Here is a 24,258-nt window from a genome sequence, read left to right on the forward strand (position 1 = left end):
GAATCTGGAAAGACAACAGAAGCAGCTGATGGAGAAAAGGGAGCAGGAGCACACAAACCGTCTGCGCGAGGAGGCCAAACGAATCAAAGCTGATTCGGTTTCTGAAGGTGCGTGCTCTAATCTGGTGGAGCAAGATGTTCAGCAACTGAAGGCGCTTGTTAGCAGGTTGCAGGCAGAAAAGGCTGATTTGGTCGCCATGAATTCCGAGCTCCTACTGAAGTTGGGTGCAGCATCACCGGACGATTCATTTATGGAAATTCGAATGGTGGAGGCTGCGGATGATGGCGAAGTAGAAACAGCAAAGGAGCCCCAGGGCAAGGTTATAAACATCCCTGCAGCTACTGGGAAACGGATGATGTCAGAAGAGTTAACGGTCAGCCAACTCCTTCATATGCTGAGGGACAAGACTCTGAAATGGGAACAATTTGAACATGAGCTTAAATCTTCAAAGGAGAGGGGTTTGGAGCTCTCAAAAGTTATTGAAATAGCTGAGGTTGCAACACAGACTGAGAAGATGGCAGCAGAGCAACCCTTGGATGCCAAAAGTACGCTGACTCACGTCAATGTTGAACAACAGAATGCTGAAACAACTGCTACAGTAGAGGGATTGAATAATACGATCAATCAATCTCCGAATGAAGTTGAAGTATTGAAATCACGAATGAGGCCATTAGTAAAAGACTTGCAGGAAGCCCAGAAAAAGCTGGAGGAAGCTGAACACATGAAGAAGTCTCTTCAGGAGAGATGTCTGGAATTGGAACAAAAGCTGACTAACGTCCAGCTGGGCATGGAGGAAATAAAAGACCCTCTCGCTGGCCTAGCTCAGGACGACACCGATTATTACCACGTCCTGTTGAACGACACCGAATATAACGATGACCTGTTCTGCCCAGCTTGTGGGGAAATCTTCCGAAGTGCAAAAACCCTGAAGAATCACAAAAAGTCTAAGAAACACCGGGAGATGGTGGCGCTGCTAAGGCAACAGGAGAAAGAGGAGGAGGAACTGTGCATGCGGCTGGCAGCGGAGCACAGAGAGTCTCCAAGAAGCAGGAAAGGAAAAGACGAAACAGAAGAAGATGACCCATCTGAACCATTATCACCCCTACCAGATCACGCACGTGGTCCCTCCGAACGGAACCAAATCAGTTTGGAAGTAGAAAAACTTCCCAAGGTACTCAAGCTTTTAGAAGTCAGCAATGCTGGTTCAGAAGTGATGGAAGTTCAAGCTGTTAAGTCCAGTGAAGGGCTATTGGATGAGCCACCCCAGCAAAGTGAACCGACTACACCACAGGGAACTGCTACACCACCGAGGCGTTGTCCAGACCGAGTCAAGAAGCACAGGAGGCGCCTCCACAGAGACTGAATCTGTGAACTGTTTTCCACAGAGACTGAATCTGTGAACTGTTTTCTGCAGAGACTGAATCTGTGAACTGTTTTCCGCAGAGACTACATCTGTGAACTGTTTTTACATGAAGTTGGATATATGTTATGATGTTATGTTTAATGGGGAATAAGTATGTTGTAAGCTAAAAAGGGAGGATTGTAGTGTATGTAACCGTTCTACCTTTAAGAGAACTATTGTATGTAACCGTCCACCTTTAAGAGAACTATTTTAGGTGTTGCACTACTTTATCTTGGCTGCAGTATACTGTAATACCGGTGGTGACCACACCGGTATATAAGTGCTGTGTAATGAGTGATTGGGCAGATTCGCCCTGACCTTCGAATAGTAAAGTCCTGTTAAAGTTTACTCTTGTAGTCTGTGTAATAATTTGCAATATAACACACAGATTTTACAAGTAGGAAGAGGATAGTGACGATAGAGATGAAGGAAGCAAGCTGGTAATAGAGGGTGAAGGAATGTCAGAGATCCGGAATAAGTATTTTGCCTCAATGTTCACAAATAAGGTGGATGTTGACATTGTAAAACCATCAGAGTTTGGTGTAAACATTTAGTGGAGGTTCTTATTTGAAGAGAAATCATATAACAACTTGCATTTATATAATGCCATTAACATAGCTAAACATCCCCAGGTGCTTCACAGGAGCGTTATCAAACAAAATCTGACACCGAGCCACATAAGGAGGCTCATTACTTTGATGACTCGTGAATTTACACTTCAAACCTAACATGGGGACAAGCTGTGCTTTCCAGCGACTGAGGCTTATGAATCAGTAAGAGTGGGCCAGAGTACATGACTTTTTCCTCTGAGCCTTGCTGAAGGTTTATACTCAGAGCACGGACACAGGAAGCCAGCTCAAAGAGTCCTGGAGTAACCCACAAGAACATTAGCTTGCCAGATTGCTCTAGGTCACTCAAGTATTACCGTGATTGATCAAGATGTAATTTATCTGGCAAATTGCTTTTTTTTGGAATATAGAGATACCGAGCAAACCGAGTTCTGAATGTAAATGGAAGAAGGGACGCAACACAATTAATTCTGTTAAATATTAGGATAGGGGACAAAAACTTGCTCAAAGAGGTATGTTTAAATGAGCATCTTAAAGGAGGAGAGAGAGGTAGAAAGGCAGTGAGAAGTAGGGAGGGAATTGCAGAGCTTAGAGCCTAGGTAGTTGAAGGCACGTCCGCCAATGCTGGAGCAATTAAAATTGGGGATGCGCAAGAGGCCAGAATTGGAGGTGTGCAGAGGTCTTGGAGGGAATTGAACACAAGGATGAGAATTTTAAAATCAAGGTGTCACCTGACCGGAAGCCAATGTAGTTCAGTGAGCCCAGCAGTGATGGGTGAACGGGACTGGGTGTGAGTTAGGACACGGGCAGTGAGCACAGGGAGTGATGGGTGAACGGGACTGGGTGTGAGTTAGGACACGGGCAGTGAGCACAGGGGGTGATGGGTGAACGGGACTGGGTGTGAGTTAGGACACGGGCAGTGAGCACAGGGGGTGATGGGTGAACGGGACTGGGTGTGAGTTAGGACACGGGGCAGTGAGCACAGGGGGTGATGGGTGAACGGGATTTGGTGTGAGTTAGGACACGGGCAGTGAGCACAGGGGGTGATGGGTGAACGGGACTGGGTGTGAGTTAGGACACGGGGCAGTGAGCACAGGGGGTGATGGGTGAACGGGACTGGGTGTGAGTTAGGACACGGGGCAGTGAGCACAGGAGTGATGGGTGAACGGGACTGGGTGTGAGTTAGGACACGGGGCAGTGAGCACAGGGGGTGATGGGTGAACGGGACTGGGTGCGAGTTAGGACACGGGGCAGTGAGCACAGGGGGTGATGGGTGAACGGGATTTGGTGTGAGTTAGGACACGGGGCAGTGAGCACAGGGGGTGATGGGTGAACGGGACTGGGTGTGAGTTAGGACACGGGGCAGTGAGCACAGGGGGTGATGGGTGAACGGGATTTGGTGTGAGTTAGGACACGGGGCAGTGAGCACAGGGGGTGATGGGTGAACGGGACTGGGTGTGAGTTAGGACATGGGGCAGTGAGCACAGGGGGTGATGGGTGAACGGGACTGGGTGTGAGTTAGGACACGGGCAGTGAGCACAGGGGGTGATGGGTGAACGGGATTTGGTGTGAGTTAGGACACGGGCAGTGAGCACAGGGGGTGATGGGTGAACAGGACTGGGTGCGAGTTAGGACACGGGCAGTGAGCACAGGGGGTGATGGGTGAACGGGATTTGGTGTGAGTTAGCACACGGGCAGTGAGCACAGGGGGTGATGGGTGAACTGGACTGGGTGCGAGTTAGGACACGGGCAGTGAGCACAGGGGGGTGATGGGTGAACGGGATTTGGTGCGAGTTAGGACACGGGGCAGTGAGCAGAGGGGGGTGATGGGTGAACGGGACTTGGTGTGAGTTAGGACACGGGGCAGTGAGCACAGGGGGGTGATGGGTGAATGGGACTGGGTGCGAGTTAGGACACGGGCAGTGAGCACAGTGGGGTGATGGGTGAACAGGACTGGGTGTGAGTTAGGACACGGGGCAGTGAGCACAGGGGGGTGATGGGTGAACAGGACTGGGTGCGAGTTAGGACACGGGCAGTGAGCACAGTGGGGTGATGGGTGAACAGGACTGGGTGTGAGTTAGGACACGGGGCAGTGAGCACAGGGGGGTGATGGGTGAACGGGGCTGGGTGTGAGTTAGGACACGGGGCAGTGAGCACAGGGGGGTGATGGGTGAATGGGACTGGGTGCGAGTTAGGACACGGGGCAGTGAGCACAGGGGGGTGATGGGTGAACGGGATTTGGTGCGAGTTAGGACACGTGGCAGTGAGCACAGGGGGGTGATGGGTGAACGGGACTGGGTGTGAGTTAGGACACGGGGCAGTGAGCACAGGGGGGTGATGGGTGAACGGGACTGGGTGCGAGTTAGGACACGGGCAGTGAGCACAGGGGGGTGATGGGTGAACGGGACTGGGTGAGAGTTAGGACACGGGGCAGTGAGCACAGGGGGGTGATGGGTGAACGGGACTGGGTGTGAGTTAGGACACGGGCAGTGAGCACAGGGGGTGATGGGTGAACGGGTCTGGGTGCGAGTTAGGACACGGGCAGTGAGCACAGGGGGGTGATGGGTGAACGGGACTGGGTGTGAGTTAGGACACGGGGCAGTGAGCACAGGGGGGTGATGGGTGAACGGGACTGGGTGCGAGTTAGGACATGGGGCAGTGAGCACAGGGGGTGTTGGGTGAACGGGACTGGGTGTGAGTTAGGACATGGGGCAGTGAGCACAGGGGGGTGATGGGTGAATGGGATTTGGTGTGAGTTAGGACACAGGGCAGTGAGCACAGGGGGGTGATGGGTGAATGGGATTTGGTGTGAGTTAGGACATGGGCAGTGAGCACAGGGGGTGATGGGTGAACGGGACTGGGTGTGAGTTAGGACACGGGCAGTGAGCACAGGGGGTGATGGGTGAACGGGACTGGGTGCGAGTTAGGACACGGACAGTGAGCACAGCGGGGTGATGGGTGAATGGGATTTGGTGTGAGTTAGGACACGGGGCAGTGAGCACAGGGGGGTGATGGGTGAACGGGACTGGGTGCGAGTTAGGACACGGGGCAGTGAGCACGGGGGTGATGGGTGAATGGGACTGGGTGTGAGTTAGGACACGGGCAGTGAGCACAGGGGGGTGATGGGTGAATGGGATTTGGTGTGAGTTAGGACACGGGGCAGTGAGCACGGGGTGATGGGTGAACGGGACTGGGTGCGAGTTAGGACACGGGGCAGTGAGCACGGGGGTGATGGGTGAATGGGACTGGGTGTGAGTTAGGACACGGGCAGTGAGCACAGGGGGGTGATGGGTGAATGGGATTTGGTGTGAGTTAGGACACGGGGCAGTGAGCACGGGGTGATGGGTGAACGGGACTGGGTGCGAGCTAGGACACGGGGCAGTGAGCATAGGGGGTGATGGGTGAACGGGCCTTGGTGCGAGTTAGGACACGGGGCAGTGAGCACAGGAGGGTGATGGGTGAATGGGACTGGGTGCGAGTTAGGACACGGGGCAGTGAGCACGGGGGTGATGGGTGAATGGGACTGGGTGTGAGTTAGGACACGGGCAGTGAGCACAGGGGGGTGATGGGTGAATGGGATTTGGTGTGAGTTAGGACATGGGGCAGTGAGCACGGGGTGATGGGTGAACGGGACTGGGTGCGAGTTAGGACATGGGGCAGTGAGCACGGGGGTGATGGGTGAATGGGACTGGGTGTGAGTTAGGACACGGGCAGTGAGCACAGGGGGGTGATGGGTGAATGGGATTTGGTGTGAGTTAGGACACGGGGCAGTGAGCACGGGGTGATGGGTGAACGGGACTGGGTGCGAGCTAGGACACGGGGCAGTGAGCATAGGGGGTGATGGGTGAACGGGCCTTGGTGCGAGTTAGGACACGGGACAGTGAGCACAGGGGCTGATGGGTGAACGGGCCTTGGTGCGAGTTAGGACACGGGCAGTCGAGTTTTGGATGAGTTGAAGTTTACGGAGGTGGAAGTAGCCGGTCCTGGTGATGGAGCAGATATGTGGTCGGAAGCTCATCTCAGGGTCATCTAGCGCGCCAAGATTGTGAACGGTTTGATTCAACCTCAGACAGTGACCAGGGAGAGGGATGGAGTGGGTGGCTAGGGAATGGAGTTTGTGGCGGGGATTGAAGACAATGGGGGAGAAATTCATTATAGCCCAGGAATGGGTGCTAACTTTAGAAAAATTTGAGATTTAGTGCCAGGCGCTAATGATTCAGACTGCATGCAAAATTCAGTCTCATTGCTGAAAGGAAGGATTGGAGTGCTAAATCAAACGCCTAATGGCCTAGCTCAGTGGTGCTAAACTCAAAGCGCTGACCAATATCGGGTACAGTCTAGTCTCAAGTCATCATTGCCACAGGCTTTTCCCAGCACTTAAAGGGGAGGTTCATTGATGCTGCAGCACCTCATTCTCAACAATGCTGGCTGTGCAGCTGCCTCAGGAAGGAGAAGCACAACAAGGAGAAGGAGCCGGAGGGCTGAAGCAGGTGTGCTCATGGCAGACCCACCTCAGTCGGGTGGTCAGGGTGAGTGAATGCTTCAACAAATGCTACATACCACCATCTGTACCACAAGCTTCACACACTCCCCAGCAGTCACACGCCAACAATATCTACCTACCAACACTCACACCCACACCTCATGCCTTGCACCCAATGACAGCTATTCAACTATGGCAGGCGCAAGGGTCATTAGTTGTTGGAATGCTTGTGATATGTGTGATATGTTTATGCATAAATTTATTCATGGAGTTTGCAATATTTTGTGGTCTCTCTTATTTTAACTTTGCACCCAGGACACTGTGATATGGCATGACAGAGGGATTGACAGATGGGCATGGGGTGAGCAAAAGGGATCTGGGGTTTAAGTCATCCTGCTGTGAGGCTGGAGGTCTGTTTGGAGGAGGTGGCAGAGTTCTGTGACCACCACCTTGGTGATGCGGAGCTCTCTAATACACTGCTTCTCGCTTCATTGAAGGTAGGAGAAGTGCTCTTGGAATACCCTCGGAGGGTAAGGCCTCCTGTTCAGAGCCCTGATGGTCCTCCTCCTTCCTCTGGCCACATGTTCCAGTCTTTCTTGCTGCCTCCACTCCCTCCACAGTAGATCCTGGAGGGCGAGGTCGAGTGCCCGTTCAGCCCCCATTAATGTAAACAAGTGGAGCAGTTTGATATATTGTCAGAATAAATGTAACTAATTTTCAATAGCCATAACACTCCTGATACTAAAGAACCTTTAAATGACTGAATTAAACTGTTGCACAATGTCAAACTGACAAGGAAGCAGTGAACCAGCACTAACCTGTCAGCTGCGACTCATTACTCATGAACAGGACTGGGTGCGAGTTAGGACACGGGTAGTGAGCACAGGGGGTGATGGGTGAACGGGACTTGGTGCGAGTTAGGACACGGGGCAGTGAGCACGGGCGTGATGGGTGAACGGGACTGGGTGCGAGTTAGGACACGGGCAGTGAGCACAGGGGGGTGATGGGTGAACGGGACTGGGTGCGAGTTAGGACACGGGCAGTGAGCACAGGGGGGTGATGGGTGAACGGGACTGGGTGCGAGTTAGGACACGGGCAGTGAGCACAGGGGGGTGATGGGTGAACGGGACTGGGTGCGAGTTAGGACACGGGCAGTGAGCACAGGGGGTGATGGGTGAACGGGACTGGGTGCGAGTTAGGACACGGGGCAGTGCGCACGGGGGTGATGGGTGAACGGGACTGGGTGTGAGTTAGGACACGGGGCAGTGAGCACAGGGGGTGATGGGTGAACGGGACTGGGTGCGAGTTAGGACACGGGGCAGTGAGCACGGGGGGGTGATGGGTGAACGGGACTGGGTGCGAGTTAGGACACGGGGCAGTGCGCACGGGGGTGATGGGTGAACGGGACTGGGTGTGAGTTAGGACACGGGGCAGTGAGCACAGGGGGTGATGGGTGAACGGGACTGGGTGCGAGTTAGGACACGGGGCAGTGAGCACGGGGGGGTGATGGGTGAACGGGACTGGGTGCGAGTTAGGACACGGGCAGTGAGCACAGGGGGGTGATGGGTGAACGGGACTGGGTGCGAGTTAGGACACGGGCAGTGAGCACAGGGGGGTGATGGGTGAATGGGATTTGGTGTGAGTTAGGACATGGGGCAGTGAGCACGGGGTGATGGGTGAACGGGACTGGGTGCGAGTTAGGACACGGGGCAGTGAGCACAGGGGGTGATGGGTGAACGGGACTGGGTGCGAGCTAGGACACGGGGCAGTGAGCACAGGGGGTGATGGGTGAACGGGCCTTGGTGCGAGTTAGGACACGGGGCAGTGAGCACAGGGGGTGATGGGTGAACGGGCCTTGGTGCGAGTTAGGACACGGGGCAGTGAGCACGGGGGGTGATGGGTGAACGGGCCTTGGTGCGAGTTAGGACACGGGACAGTGAGCACAGGGGGTGATGGGTGAACGGGCCTTGGTGTGAGTTAGGACACGGGACAGTGAGCACAGGGGGTGATGGGTGAACGGGCCTTGGTGCGAGTTAGGACACGGGCAGCAGAGTTTTGGATGATGGGTGAACGCTCTCAGACTGACATCACAATCTGGCTGCCGTTGAAGTCCCTGGCGGTAACTGTTAGCGTGGGTGGGGAGCAGATTGGGCATGCGTCACTAGATTCGCCTCCACCCGGCACTACTGCATGAGCGGCCCTTTAGCGCCCCTCCACAAGGCGCTAACGGGAGGCGCTAACCAACTGAATTTCTCCCCCAATGTCTTTGGTCTTCCCAATATTTTGTTGGAGGAAATTTCTGCTCATCCAGGACTGGATGTTGGACAAGCAGTCTGACAAATGAGAGACAGTAGAGGGGTTGAGAGAGATGGTGGTGAGGTAGAGCTGGGTGTCACCAGCATATATGTGGAAGCTGACATTGTGTTTTCTGATGATGTCGCCGAGGGACAGCATGTAGATAACAAGTAGGAGGGGGCCAAGGATAGATTCTTCGGGGACTCCAGAGGTAACGGTGCGCGAGCGGGAAGAGAAGCCATTGCATCTAAATTCTCTGGCTATGACTGGATAGATAAGAATGGAACCAGGTGAGGGCAGCCCCACCCAGCTGGATGAGAGAGGAGAGGCGTTGGAGGAGGATGGTGTGGTCAACCATGTCAAAGGCTGCAGAAGGATGAGGGGGAATCATTTGCCACAGTCACAATCACGTAGGATGTCATTTGTGACTTAGATAAGGGCCGTTTCAGTGCTGTGGCAGGGGTGGCGGCCTGATTGGAGGTGTTCAAACATGGAGTTGCGGGAAAGATAGTATTTGGGAGGCGACAACACGTTTAAGGTCTTTGGAGAGGAAAGTGCGGCAGGAGACGGGCAATGTTCCTGCCAAGGTGCGTGGCCGCGCACCAATTGCGAGGTCCCGTGCAGGTGCTGCTGCTGGAAGAGATACCGTGCGGCAACGCGGCAAATTTAAAGGGCCCACGTGGGGGGAATAAAATTAGAGGGAGCATTGGCGATGGGGCCCTGAATAAGTTACACAAACTTAAAAAGTAGACAAATCACCGGGAGCTGATGGTTTATATATGTGGATCCTGAGGAAACCTGACATTCCCAACTTTGACAGTGTCCCACACTTGACAGAACCCAACTTTGACAGTGCCTCTATGAGTCTCCTGTCCCTATTGTCGGGAGCCGCACCTGAATTTCCAGCAAAGCTCTGCTTTGGGAACATGAATGCGTGGAATGTCCCCCCTGTGTGTTAGTAATGGCGGATGAGAGAGAAGCACACACGGACTTTTGGCTTTGATCCATTTATTTGAATTATACCGTTACATCCAGGTACCTGAAACACATTTGTCACTAGATTGCACAAACTCATGTTAAAACAGACGTACACATCGACACCTCAAGCCTGAAGTGTCCCACAGTTGTCACTTATTTTTTCCCCAATAGATATAGAGGAGAATTACCTATCTGAGGTACCGTCCGATCTTTGCGCCGGGACCACTTTTAGGAAGAAATCACTGGGCAGTTAAATTGTTCTAAGCTTCAGGTGGAACCTTACTTTGAGATATTGCACTTAAACGATTGGTTTCTTTACAATCTCATCTGTGTGTCACTGCGAGGACATCAGCCACTGTGCTATAGTGTTGGATATTAAAGGGGTCGTGATCCTGGCACAGGCATCGCTCGCTGAGTTTGGGCCCACGTTCCCCATGATTTTTCCACATGGAAAGCCATTGTGAGCACGTGCCTGCATTCCCCTTTCCATTCCCAGTGATCGAGGCTCTGTGCCGGGAGCACTACTTCATAAATTTAACCCTTAAGTGTACAGCAGAAGTCATCCAGAACCGCATCAACAACTTTAGGGCTCTGGGGATATAGCCCAGTGGTGGAGCATTTGACTGCAGATCAAGAGGTTCCTGGTTCAAATCCAGGTGCCTCCTGATTACCATTTTCCTAGCTGATAAGGGAATTAGGGGTTACGGGGAGCGGGCAGGGAAGTGGACGTGAGTCTAGGTTCGGATTAGCCATGATCCTATTGAATGGCGGGGCAGGCCCGAGGGGCAGTATGGCCTACTCCTGCTCCTACTTCTTATGTTCTTATGTTGTATTTATATAGCGCCTTTAACAAAGAAAAACACCCCAAGCTGCTGGACTGACTGAAGAGAAAAGATAGGACAATGGAGATTGAGCAAAGGAGGGAGAGATTAGGAGGGGCGATCGAGAGCTCAATCGAAAAGATGGGTTTTCAGAAGGTTTTTAAAACTGGAAAGAGGAGGTGGAGGGGTTTAGGGAGGGAGTTCCAGATAGTGGGACCAAGGCAACTTCTGGTTTTCTTATCAGCAAGGAGGAGGGTGAAGGGAGGAGGGATGTACAGAAGCCCAGGACTGAAGGTTTTAGAAGGGGATATAGGGCTGGAGGAGATTGCAGAGATAGGGTGGAGGGCCGAGGCCACGATGGGACTTGAAAATGAGGACAAGGATTTTAAATCTGAATGCGTTGTGGGGATCGGGAGCCAGTATAGGCGAGTGAGGACGAGGGAGGGGGACTTGGTGCTGGACAGGATACAAGCAACTGTGTTTTGGACCAGTCGGAGTTCATGGAGGGTGGAAGCCAGCAAGCAGAACATTCCAGAAATCAAGTCTTGAGGTGAGGAGAAGGGTAAGGATTTCAGTGTTGGTGGGGACAGAGATGGGCAATGGAGACAGAAATAATCAGTCTTGGCAATGGATAGGATATGAGGTTTGAAGCCCAGAATAAAGGCAGCATGTATTGACAGTTAGTTACAGTATCATACGGAGTACTGTGCTTTCCTCTAATGTAATAATTACAATAATCTGAAATTATACTCTAGAACTGACAGTTGGATGAATGGCTAATGTATTTGTGTAAATGATCAAAACATCAGGCACAACATAGCCTCGAGTTTCCGATAGGCACTACCAGTGTTTTACTGCTGGTGCTAATGGCAGAAATTCTCCACTCAAATAGTAAAGGAACATCACTTGAATACATTGTCTGCCTGCTAGTATCAGCAGTTCAACCCTTTTTAGTGTACTCATATGTTCAGATGAAGCTTACTCATCATTAACACAGTCTCCAGACTTCTGATGCCTGAGCCAGCTCATTCAGTGCTGTGGTTTCCTCACCTCTTCAAGATTGGGGTATGAACCCCACGGGCCATGTCCTCCTCATGCCCATAATTAGGGGGGCGATAGTGGCAGAAAGCAACAGTTGTTTGGTTGTACTGAGTGCTGCTCACACGCAATAATGGGTTGAGAGAAATTAGCGAGAAAACAAACAAAAAAATGTGCATCTTTAAGACCTTGTTATCACTAGGGTTTGACATCAATCCTGCCCTCCCCACTGGTGTCTCATTAGGAGGGAGCACAGGTTAGCGATACGGCTACAGCACTGTAGGCCCAAGTCCCCGACCAGTAGTCCTCCCTAGAGAGGCTCAGTGCTGGGAGCATAGGGTTGCTGAACCTCCCCTTATGGGTCTTCAGTGAAAGAACCATGCTGTATATAAACCGCTGTAGTTTCTTTTTGTAAAACGAGGATTGCTGGAATCGAGAAACGTAATCCTACAGGTCAAGAAAGAGCTTGTAACCTGGGTGTGGACAGTAGGCCGAGTAACTCCATACAGGACTGGTGCAGGCGACAACAGAGCTTCCCACGCTGGGGATTCAGAGCCAATGGAAAATCCTGCTCACCTCCATGTCTGAATTCCCGATATATGTCACCTGCTGCGCGGAGTTCCACTTTATGCGCAATACAATCGACCCTGTAATGGGAACTGGCCCTCCCCCATTACATCACTGCCACCAAACTCTGCTCCACCAATTACTTGCCCCGGATATTCTTTCACCTTCTGCTCCTCCTCATAATTTGGGGGGAAAACAATTTTGCGGCAATTGTTGGACACTGCGGCTGAAGAATGGCAACCTCTAAAGCGGACAATACGGTTTCTTTGACACAATACGACAACAATAAGGCAAACGAAGGAGATACAAATGCAAGCGCTCTTCAGGTGTAACAAGGTTCCAATTTAGGGATGATCAATACAAACTGCCAATCAGCAATAACCAATATTGGAGGGATTCCAATGGTTTCTGATAACGCACTCTGGCCCGTCCCTGCCCAGTGCCCAAGATCTTTTCTGCACCGCTCGGCCACATTAGGGAGACTGCTCCCACTGTGGCCGGGAGAGCCGATCAGAAATTCGGGCGTGTGTGGTGCACGATGTTCCCACCATTAATGTAAATGATCAAAACATCAGGCACAACATAGCCTCGAGTTTCCGATAGGCACTACCAGCGACACAGAAACTGACACTATCCTACCTCTAAATGACCCCTATTCTACTGCTAAATGACCCCCATGCTACCCCTAAATGATGCCAATTCTACTCCTAAATGACCCCTGTTGAACCTCTAAGTGACCCCTATTCTACCCCTAAATGACCTCTTTTCTACCCTTAAATGACCCCTCGTCTACCAGCAGACAAGACTTCCCTCCAGCAGCACAAAAGTGACGTCGATTCTCTACTGTAACTGGTCCTGTGGAGATTTGGAGGACCCATCAGGAAGCTTTCGCTGAGCTGCACGATCCAGGAGGAGCCTGGATCACAAGAAGTGGATTGCAAAATTCATCTGAGTGATTGCACATCACAGTCATCTAAACCAGTAACAAAAACTGAGCGTGCTCAAGTGTCCTCTTTTAGTGAGCCGATTGGTTGATGTTGTGTCATCCCTTTCTAATGACTTGATTGGTTGCTGGTAATCATTTGACCATTCCCTCCAATTACATGCTCAAATCTTTATGAAGTCTGTCAGCAATCGGAGGCCGTGACTGGGCACAGTAGGCTTCCCCTCCAGTTCCATAACTGAGAGGCTTTTCTTGGTACTATCCATTCTTACATCTATTTCCTACATTTTAGTGAACTTTACAGATTTCTTCCACCTTTATTTTGTATTTTGAATTATTTCTCAGTATCAGTTGGGCTCTTCAGGCCATTTTGCAAATTTGGGAGATCACCACAGCCTTGCAGTTTGGCAGTCTTACCAGGGAAATGTTGCCTCCAGAGGCACCAGATTCGCTTTTATTTTCCTGATCCTGGTCTTTTGTCAGCACACAACTACTGTGCTCCTCAGCCCCACTGCTCCCTACCCAACCGATGTGCTTCTTGGCTACACGCTCTGGTCCCCTCCTAACTGCTCCATTCTCAGCCTCACTGCTTCACTCCTGACCCCCAAAATCTCCCCTCCCCAGCCCCACTCCCCAGCCCTTCGTGTCTGCTCCCCTGCCCTCGCTGCTTCGCTTCCCAGCCCCACTCCTCTGCTCCCGAGGCCCACTGTTCCGCTCCCCAACTCCAGTCCTCTGCTCCCCAATCCGACTGGTTTTCACCCCCAGCCCCACTGATCTGCCCCCCGGCCCACAGCACTGCCCTTCCCCCCACCCCCCCACCCCCCACCCAACTGATCTGCCCCTGGCCCACAGCACTACCCTCGCCCCAACCCCAGCCCCACTGGTCTGCTCCCGGCCCACAGTACTGCCCTCCCCATACCCCCAGCTTCACTGATCTGCCCCCCCGGCCCACAGCACTGCCCTCCCCCCAACCCCAGCCCCACTGATCTGCCCCCTGGCCCACAGCACTGCTCTCCCCCCCACCCCCCGCCCGACTGATCTGCGCCCCCCAGCTCCTTCTTCCGCACTCCTGACCCTCACTCCCCCTCTCCCTGGTATCATACAAGACGGTGAGCATCTCCAACGGAGAATAAACTAAAGCTAATTCCAGCTGCCTGAGCCTCACACACAGCTGCAGGAACCTGCCAGACTCTGAGGAAACACATCCATCTGTGTGAATAATGAATGTGGTTTCGCATTTGGAATTTGTTCCTTTTTCTTTGAATATTTTTGGTGGAACCCAGTGATGGGTACATGTCTGCAAGGAAAGAAAGAACATTTTGCACTGATACACCATCCTATCACCTCTCCGAAACCAGAAACATCACAGAGCGCTTTGCACACAATTAAGTCAAGGCTTTCATATGAAGAATGACCACTTGCGTGAGGGACTGAAGGGCAGCGGGCATCAATAGAACTGTCCCCCAGCAAGGGTCGATGGCTTAATGAGAAATCGGGACAACATTAGGATTCATTTAAAAAATGCAGAATCTGATGCTTATCCTACAAAGCACTTAATGTGTTTGTACAACATTCCTGTGTCAACTATTTTAATGCAGGGCTGACAATGCTCAGAGAAACATCACATGAATCCGTTAGACGTTAATCCGCTGATATCGGCGACAGCTATTTCTCGGTGAGATTGAAGCTATGTAATTTTCTCTAATACATCGCTACTTCAAATTACAATATTGATGAATAAAAATCCCGAAATATACGAATTACCTTTAGCATGACATTATAGGGCCGATTTTCTGACTGCAGACAGCTTGGTGGTGTGGTTTCGCCCAGTGGTCACGCAAGTCAAGATGCCCACGATTTCTTGGCTCCAATTTCGTGATACACGTGGCCAGTGAGCGAGACTCCCTACCAGTACCGAGTGTTCAGATAATCGCCCCTTGAGTCAGAATGGTTTGGTTACCCTCACTACCAAACCCAACTGAACTTTCACCTCACTGTACTTAGGCAAAATTCAAATCAGCTTGATCGTTGTTGGCAGCTTGGATTTGGGAGCTGTAACAGGAAACCATGGATAGCTGAGTGCCCTCTTTCATGGTGTGGCTCTCCATGGAAGGGGGGCAGTATTTTGAATCGGCTGTGAGGTACCACTGAGTACACCATCTCCGCCACTTCCGGCCTAGCTCCAGTTGCACCTGAAGAACCAAATACAAAATATTCTTTAGAAGAGGCTCCAAGTCATTGTAAGAAATGGCATCTCTCAATCATTTACTCACTGTAAGCTTCTACAATGTCAAGTGTTCCAGCAATCTAATAAAGGAAAACAATTGTCTCATTTTTAATGTTCTAGTTGGGGGAACATGCGTCTAAGTTTTAGGGGGAAAATTTAGTGTGGTGTGCGCCAAACGTGAGCGCCAGGACATGGCACTAAAATGCCGTTGACAGCTGTAATGACAGCTGATGCCGGTTCCAGCGCCACACGCCATATCAGTGTTGCTGGTAGCGCTGCCAGTAAACTCGATCGGCAGGGACCTGGCCATCATGGAGATCATGACGTCAGTGAGTGTGCAACGCTCACTGGATGTCCAATCTCCCAACTTCATTATAGCCACTTACCTTAACGGCCGCTCAGTACAATGACAGGGAGAGCTGGCATCTACCAGCAGGAAGCAGGCTGCAGCAGCGATGTTTAAAGGCACCGTCCCCAATCAGCTCCAACTAACAGGGTTCTGCAGTTTCAGTGCCTGTTTGCTACTTTCTGCAACTGGAGCAGCTTTCTTTAGTTATTTCAAGTTTTTTTGGTGACAGGGAGTGTTGATTCAAGTGCAGAAGTCACTCATTATTTGTTAAAGGCTTCTGCTCACAACACTTCCTCACAGTCATGGGGGGTGCGGGATTGCGGGATTACCTCAAGAAGTTAACGAGGCAGAGGAGAATGAGGAGGAAGAGGACGAGGAGGATGAAAAGAAAAAAAATAAAGACTTGCATTTCTATAGCGCCTTTCACGACCACCGGACGTCTCAAAACGCTTTACAGCCAATGAAGTACTTTTAGAGTGTAGTCACTGTTGTAATGTGGGAAACGCGGCAGCTAATTTGCGCACAGCAAGCTCCCACAAACAGCAATGTGATAATGACCAGAAAATCTATTTTTGTTATGTTGGTTGAGGGATAAATATTGGTCAGGACACCGGGGAGAACTCCTCTGCTCTTCCTCGAAATAGTGCCATGGGATCTTTTACATCCACCTGAGAGAGCAGATGGGGCCTCGGTTTAACGTCGCATCCGAAAGACGGCACCTCCGACAGTACAGCACTCCCTCAGCACTGCCCTGCAGCATCGATGAACAACGCGTGTGGCAATCATTACTTGCGTTTAGATTGCCCCCGATATTGGTCCATCTTTCAGTGTAACGCCAATGAGCTTGGGTTTTTAGATGAGAATCATGACTGCAATCATTCTAATGAGGAGTAAGGACGAATTTTGCGTGCAGCCTAGACAATTTTCAACTGGCGCTAATTAACCATTTTTAGTCTAAACACTGCCCATTTCTTGGCTATAACGAATTTCTAGCCCTAAGTGTTCTTGTTTGGGGAACATGTGTCAGATTCCAGATGTCCTATTTGCGGGTGGGCCTGCGCGTGATCCCTAGTGGGGCGGGGGGTGATGGGGGGGAGGGCTGGCGACATCTCATCCCTGGCAGTCTGGCCCTGGTTCTTTCTTGTTTGTGCACTGACATTGTTAAGTTCAAACAAGATTCCAATTTGGATTCGAAGCATTGGAATATCCTGAATCTGAATCGAATCCTAATGTATTGGAATGCCCATCTCCATGCAGCATACCTCAGTAATCGTGGGGTGTTAAAGGGGAAGGTTACGGGGAAGTGCTTTCAATAAAACGCACCTAACCCCTCAGGCATCTATAGTCAAGTAGTAAAAGTTCTCACTCTTATCAGTGAATTAGCTTACTGCAAAAATTATGTACTGCAAAAAGCGGAAAGGGCCCAATCCTCGTGACTGTAATGTTGAAACACTCTGGGGCGGGGGGGGGGGGGTAAGAATTCCTCTGGTCACTTTATGTTTCTGGTTTAGCTAGAAATACTTTAGGATGTCACTCCACATAGCAACCGGTTTGGAAGCAGGCAGGGGGAGTGTGGAGGGCAAGAGAAATGAGGAGGTCATCAGGGATAAGGCCTGGTCAGTAACTTAGTCCTCAGAGACAACCATGGGCGTGGGAATTCATGTACAAAGTGTAGCAAGAGGGCGAATGGGAGAGGAAGACAAAACCATACGCTCCAAGTCTGCTGTTGATTCTGATCAATACATACTGTTCTCTTAACACTTACACACAGGTAGCTGCTCTTTATAATGAGTTTGCAAATCCCAAGGTATAATGTACTTGGCTGATGATCATTTCCTGGGCTTGAAGTACATAAATTAATTGTTCTTCTTTCTTCTGGAGGAGTCTTGTGATGTGATTTAATTTATTATTAGTCCAATAGTGAATTGCTTTCTATGAAGAACTCGTAGATGATTCTTGCACACACATCTTGTCTGCATTGCTCCAAAGCCCCCACTGTATACCGCAGGAGCAGCATTGCCAATGGTGATGATTCATAACACATCTGGCAACTATCAGCACAGCCCCAGAAAGCCCAGAATCCCGGGGCTGGCACTGTTGACTGTAGATCAGGGCATCCAAACTATGGCCTGTGCGACCTGCAGACTGGCTCACAAAGCCCATGAAACGCAGCTGTACTAGTGTTTACAAGGGTAAACTCACTAACTGATTGTCCCCAGTGGGAAGTTGGGATTGAAGAGAATGCAGGTTGGAGAATCGGCACTATGGGTAGTCGCCCGAACTCCAACCCATGCTCCCTTGGGACTATAGAATGGGGGAATTTCCCTATTTCTTTTACTCACTGGCTGTGCAGTTTGAATTTTCTGGGCCTGAAGAATCGGCAGTGGCTCTTCTTAGCGCTGCTTCCCCATTGGTGGAAAATGCTAAATGAAAATTCCTAGATTTGTTAATGGCTGCAACTTAAGACATTGGAAAATTATTGGGATATGAATTTTATACAGTTGATTATCCTGAGGCCATCGCCTGGGGAATGTCTTCTCTCTGGGGGCAAAGGTCAGGAAAGAGGAAGCAGAAACCTGGGTCTCCATCCCCTTTATTTTGCCCCAGGATTTCCATGGAATTGAGGTTGGCCAATCATTTTCCTCTTGTTGCCCTGAATGGATGCCTAGAAGCAGGGCTACACAAAGAAGCTGATGGTGGGTCTTGCACATGGGCCCCCATCAGATCGGAGGGTTTGAGGGGCCCAGCAGCAAGGCCAAGGAGGCCTGAAAAGCTGAGTGGCCTGCTTTTTGTTGCAATCTTTTGTCCTAGAGGCCATCACTGCGGTCAGGAGGCCCTGAGCCCATGGGCCAGTACTGCAGCTGCAGGTCTGAGATGCTTTACTGTCTGTCCCAATTGCTGGTCCAAGGTCCCGCCAGGGTAGGTGGGGTGGGTCGGCAGGAAAATCGCCCCCCCCGAGACTTTGTGGTATCAAACAAAACCTTTGCAATAAAGACATGGGGGCACATCAGCCACAGTGCAGACCCTTCCATATGCTAGAAGGACAAGGGCAGCAGGTGCATGGGACCACCACCACCTCCACGTTCCCCTCCAAGTCACACACCATCCTGACTTAGAAGTATATTGGCCGATCCTTCATCGTCGCTGGGTCAAAATCCTGGAACTCCCACAGCACTGTGGGAGCACCTTCACCACACGGACTGCAGTGGTTCAAGAAGGCGGCTCACCACCACCTTCTCAAGGGCAATTAGGGATGGGCAATAAATGCTGGCCTTGCCAGCGATGCCCACATCCCATAAACGAATTAAAAGAAAAATGCCCATAGGACACTTCCTGCTCAATTGACCATTCAAAATGTATACGACACTGAGCAATCTGGTACAACCCAGAGGGCATATGAGATGGGAATGTAAAATAGGCACTTTGCCTGAGTAGAGTTGAGCAGGTTGGCTGTGTACTCTGACACAGGACAGAAGCCAGACATCTGCTCTTCAAATCGACATTGTTCCGGTATAAAGCTTTGGTCCGGCTCAACCAGGAGCATTCTGTGCCATTCTGATCACCTGGGCAGCAGCAGCCTAGCAGAGCAGCCAGGAAGATTCCAAGTTATGAAGAAAGGTTGAAGAGAAGTGGGATTGCTCTCTTTGGAAAGAGGAGACTTTGAGGTGGCCTGACTGAAGCTTTCAAGATTAGGAAGGGAATTAGCAAAGCTAATCCAGGCAGGTTGCCCCCTGTGGAGAATGGTTTAAGTCGCAGGAGGTATGTTGCCGATCTATCACCAAGGCACAAGCTTGATGGACTAACTGGCCTTGACCTCTTCCTAAAAACTCATATGTTGACTTTGCAGCTGCAGCCAACCAAAATTCCCTTGAGTTCTCTGAAGACCAGTCCGGGGACTGCGGGCCCAGGACTACACTCCGTGGTTCATGTGCCGCCATATTGAATGTGTGACCCTGGGATGGAACTGCCAAAGATTGGCAGCCAGCCTCCTGACAATTGGATAAGTTGGCTTGGGCCGATATTTAACAAACTGTAGCGGTACCACTGAGTGTCCCTTACTTACATAATTCCCTTTAACGCGATGATGCGGGCGAACGCGATGACGCGGGCAAACGCGATGACGCAGGTAAACGCGAGCTGGCCCAGCTCGGCCTCCCGCTCCCGCGACAATCACCGGCCCAGCTCGGCCTCCCGCTCCCGCGACAGCCGCCGGCCCAGCTCGGCCTCCCGCGACTTCGGCCGCAACGGCCAGCTGCAGTGCCGGGTGCCGGGTAAACGTGATGATGTCATGTCGCAAGTCAGGTGACCGTCCTAAGCGCGGGCAAACGAGATGACGTCGTCACGCAAGTCACGTGACTACCCAAGCGTGGGAAGAACGCGATGACGTCATCACGCAATTCACGGGACTGCCTACTCAGTCCTCGTGGCGTCTCCGTCTGGTGAAGACCTACTTTATGGCTCTCCTGTACCTAGTTCAGCAACCTGTTTGAATTCCTCTGTTCCTGCATTAAAAACCTTTTTGATTGTTCTCCTGGAGTCGAACTCGATTATTAAGTAGGAATTCGTCCAATACCTACATCGGTGACTACGAATACCTACAAAACCATCCAATGTGGCAGGAAAAATGAACCTTGCAACCCAAAATAAGAGTTTAAAATTTGTAACTAACAAAAGTCCCCTGATACTCTGCTGTAATATCATTGTCTGAACACTGGGGTACGGTCTATATCAATGCATTATTGACATCAATGTCCAATGTAGTGTGGTTGGTCTTACCTCTCCATTCAAGAAACAGTACAGGATCGCAACAATGAAACCCTGGGAACAGAGAAAGTAAAGCAAGGTCACACAGAGTGCGCTCTGCACTATCTGGTTATATATTCAGGCATTAAACTCAGCTTGAATGAAATACATTTTGAATGGAGTTCCCGGTGGACTGATAGGGAGTAATTTCCTCTGGGAGTTTTGTGAGCCAGCACTGCATGAATTGGGAATTCAAGCGCTTGGCCAATTTGCTACTTGAGGGACAAGTCCTCCCCCTCGCTCCACTCCAAATTCTTACATCCTCCATGCAGCCCCAGCCAAAAGAACATCCTGATATCCCTCCAATAGCATATACTGTTTGCACTGATACCCCACTGGTGTTCAATTAGTGTTTGCACCAATACCCCACTGGTGTTCAATTAGTGTTTGCACCAATACCCCACTGGTGTTCAATTAGTGTTTGCACTAATACCCCACTGGTGTTCAATTAGTGTTTGCACCAATAGTCCACTGGTGTTCAATTAGTGTTTGCACCAATACCCCACTGGTGTTCAATTAGTGTTTGCACCAATACCCCACTGGTGTTCAATTAGTGTTTGCACCAATCCCCCCACTGGTGTTCAATTCGTGTTTGCACCAATACCCCACTGGTGTTCAATTCGTGTTTGCACCAATCCCCCACTGGTGTTCCAAGTAGTGTTTGCACCAATCCCCCACTGGTGTTCCAAGTAGTGTTTGCACCAATACCCCACTGGTGTTCAAGTAGTGTTTGCACCAATCCCCCACTGGTGTTCCAAGTAGTGTTTGCACCAATAGTCCACTGGTGTTCCAAGTAGTGTTTGCACCAATACCCCACTGGTGTTCAATTAGTGTTTGCACCATTCCCCCACTGGAGCTGCTCCACTCAGTTAATATAGCAGTTGGAGCCCGATCTGCATATTTAAAGTAGTTCCCCCCCCCCCACCCCACTTCAGGCAGGTGTTCTTGCTGTCCTCTCAGAAGAGCAGATTAAAATAGCAGCCAATGGGAATGGAGTGGGACATCGGCGGATTCTCCAGGTCGATTTTAACAACTCTCCTGCCCAGTCTCCGCTTGGGGGGGGGTTAAAATCGTCCCTTGTACCTCAGTCCCAACTTCAGAAGATCCTTGCTCGGCACTAGTATGACATTTTTCCATTTCACACAACAACCATCCTGTGGCCACTGAGTTTAGTGCAAAATGAGAGACAATTCTTGCTCTGTGAACTCAAGACCAGATAGAACTAGACTGAGACCACCAAAATCATTTTATCCATTGCTCTTACTGTTCGTTAACAGCAGCACAGATTCTGAAGGGCATGACCTCCTCAAACAGTAAAGTTCTTTTAACCAATTGAATTCAATTGGAGATTTTGAGACTGAGATCAATAGATTTTTGTTGAGTATGCGTATCAAGGGATATGGAGCAAAGGCGGGTAAATGGGGTTGAGGTACAGATCAGCCAGGATCTAATTGAATAGCGGAACAGACTTGAGGGGCTGAATGGCCTCCTCCTGTTCCAATCTTCCATGCCAAGCCAGTTTTGGCCAAAGTTATGTTTATTAGTCATTTCCATCCACACGTCACCTAGAGAATGCCAGATTACCCACCTGGAAGGATCCCAGGGCAAGATCAAACACCAGCCGGAAGTAGACGTTCAGATGGTCAGGGACAAATACAAAGACAATGTAGTTGACCCCAAATAGCGGGATGAGGAGCAGAGTGGACTTGGCCAGTCTCCTTTTAATAAAAGAAATGCAACAATTAATTGGAAACAGTTTTGGATCTCACTTGCAGAAGAAATTATTTGACATAAATAAATAAAGAGGCTCTTCAACCCGCTGCATTTGGTTAATTGGGAAAGGGACCTCCGGGAATGTAGCGGTCAGAGAAGAACTTCCTAATACCTATGTAAAAATAGACGGGATATAAAATGAAACTTTGAAGTCCCGGCCAAAACCTACCATTTTGGAACTCCTCTCTACTGATGTCACTAACTGAAGGGGCTACCTGGGCCCTGGGGCAGCTCCAGTTACTTTACAATGGTCAGCCTAGGAGCTGATCCAGAGAGCGCCGACCCTGGGAAAGTATCTGATGAAGGGTCATCGACCTGAAACGTTAACTCTGTTTCTATCTCCACAGATGCTGCCTGACCTGCTGAGTATTTCTAGCATTTTCTGTTTTTATTTCAGATTTCCAGCATCTGCAGTATTTTGCTTTAGTACTGGGAAAGTATCTACCAGTTGGGTTTTTGCATACTTTGACAATCGTGTGTTATCCTGGGCTTGGGGAGCTCCTGATTGGCTCCCAGATTGATGTCAAATAGTGTTAATTTTAATGGATGGAAGATCTTGCGGAGGGGGTGTGGTGTGCCCAACTTTCAGCTAGGTGCTGCTCTGTGCTGGAAGTGCTTTACCCCTATTGCCCTTGTTCAGGGTAATCGAATGGTGTGTCAAAACGTGGGCCCCGAATCTGTAAACAATTGGAAGAATGGATTTACACAAAGCCAACGGTGACCGGCAAGAGTGTCAATGAAACCAGAACAAGCTGGGCGCCAGATCAGGTGGGGTTTCTTGCTGCGGTGTGGGTTATGAGGCGGGGCACTCTGTACTCACAGGTACTGCCGGTATTCGCTTCCTCTACTGTCTGATGAATACACTTTCTGGATGAGGATCTGGATGATGGAGATAAACAGGATAAAGTTTACCTAAACAAAAAGGAAAACATCACAACTCAGTGGTGTTCTCCACTTCTGGCCTAAGATAAAACATCTTTCATTCTGTTTAACTGCAAAAGCAAGTGTTTAGAATCCATCTAAGGGTTTGCTTAGATTTCCAACTTTAAAAAGGCGATGGATGATTTTTTTTTTTTAAAAGGGACCATCGCCACAGTTAGACTGAGCAAAGGGATAGTTTGATGTCCCCTGCGTACAGCTGCCTCTGAGTACTGCCTGGGTGAAATCGTGTTGTGTGATATTAGTGTTCGCACTTATTATGATTTTCCATAGTCAACTATGCTCCTAGAGATGGTAACCAGTTTAATTTAAACATGTTAGGTCCCTCTGTTAGAAAGTAGATAAGGAATTTCATAAGAATTTGCTCTAATAGTTCACAGCGTGATTTTAACCCCTTTGGTAAGTTCCTATCACCGCCATTGAAGGGAGTTCCAGCCTGTACCACAACACCCGGCTTTGGAAACACCACCGTGATTCAACTATTACAGCTCTTGTGGGAAGTTTGACCAGCTGAAATTGCAGAGATTTACATCGAATTTACAGCACAGAAACAGGCCATTCGGCCCAACTAGTTCATGCCAGTGTCTATGCTCCACACGAGCCTCTTCCCACCCCTTTTTATCTCACCACATCAGCATATCCTTCTATTCCCTTCTCCCTCGTGTGTTTTATCTAGCTTCCCCTTAAATGCATCTATGCCATTCACCTCAACCACTCCCTGTGGTAGCGAGTTCCACATTCTAACCACTCTCTGGGTAAAGAAGTTTCTCCTGAATTCCCTATTGGGTTTATCAGTGACTGTCTTATATTTATAGTCCCCAGTTTTGGTCTCCCCAACAAGTGTAAACATCTCTACGTTTACCCTATCGAACCCTTTCATAATTTTAATGACCTCTATCAGGTCACCCCTCAGCCTTCCCTTTCCTAGAGAAAAGAGCCCCAGCCTGTTCAGTCTTTTCTGATAGGTCTAACCTCTCAATTTTGGTATCATCCTTGTAAATCTTGTTTGCACCTTCTCCAGTGCCTCTATATCCTTTTTGTAATATGGAGACCAGAACTGTACGCACTACA

At 50.1% G+C, this 24,258-nt stretch overlaps 1 protein-coding gene and 1 non-coding gene across 2 annotated transcripts in view; one reads left to right on the forward strand and one right to left on the reverse strand.

Annotated features, from left to right (window-relative positions):
- Positions 1-10,320: 10,320 nt before the first annotated feature.
- On the forward strand, positions 10,321-10,392 carry trnac-gca (transfer RNA cysteine (anticodon GCA)). The gene has a single exon. It is a non-coding gene; the product is annotated as a tRNA-Cys (tRNA).
- A 3,761-nt stretch (positions 10,393-14,153) lies between these two features.
- The window catches only part of LOC147101482 (vasoactive intestinal polypeptide receptor-like), a 40,964-nt gene continuing 30,859 nt past the window's right edge, over positions 14,154-24,258 (reverse strand). Inside the window, exons 7-10 of the mRNA XM_085966024.1 lie at positions 23,069-23,160; positions 22,064-22,193; positions 20,449-20,490; positions 14,154-15,288 (exon numbers count right to left, since the gene is read on the reverse strand). Coding sequence (XP_085822150.1) covers positions 15,097-15,288; positions 20,449-20,490; positions 22,064-22,193; positions 23,069-23,160 — 456 coding nt within the window. The 3' untranslated portion in view covers positions 14,154-15,096. The remainder of the gene's footprint in view (positions 15,289-20,448; positions 20,491-22,063; positions 22,194-23,068; positions 23,161-24,258) is intronic.

This window comes from Somniosus microcephalus, chromosome 24, assembly GCF_052327205.1.
Source record: "Somniosus microcephalus isolate GS21.2 chromosome 24, FLI_Smic_1.0, whole genome shotgun sequence".
Classification (NCBI taxonomy): domain Eukaryota; kingdom Metazoa; phylum Chordata; class Chondrichthyes; order Squaliformes; family Somniosidae; genus Somniosus; species Somniosus microcephalus.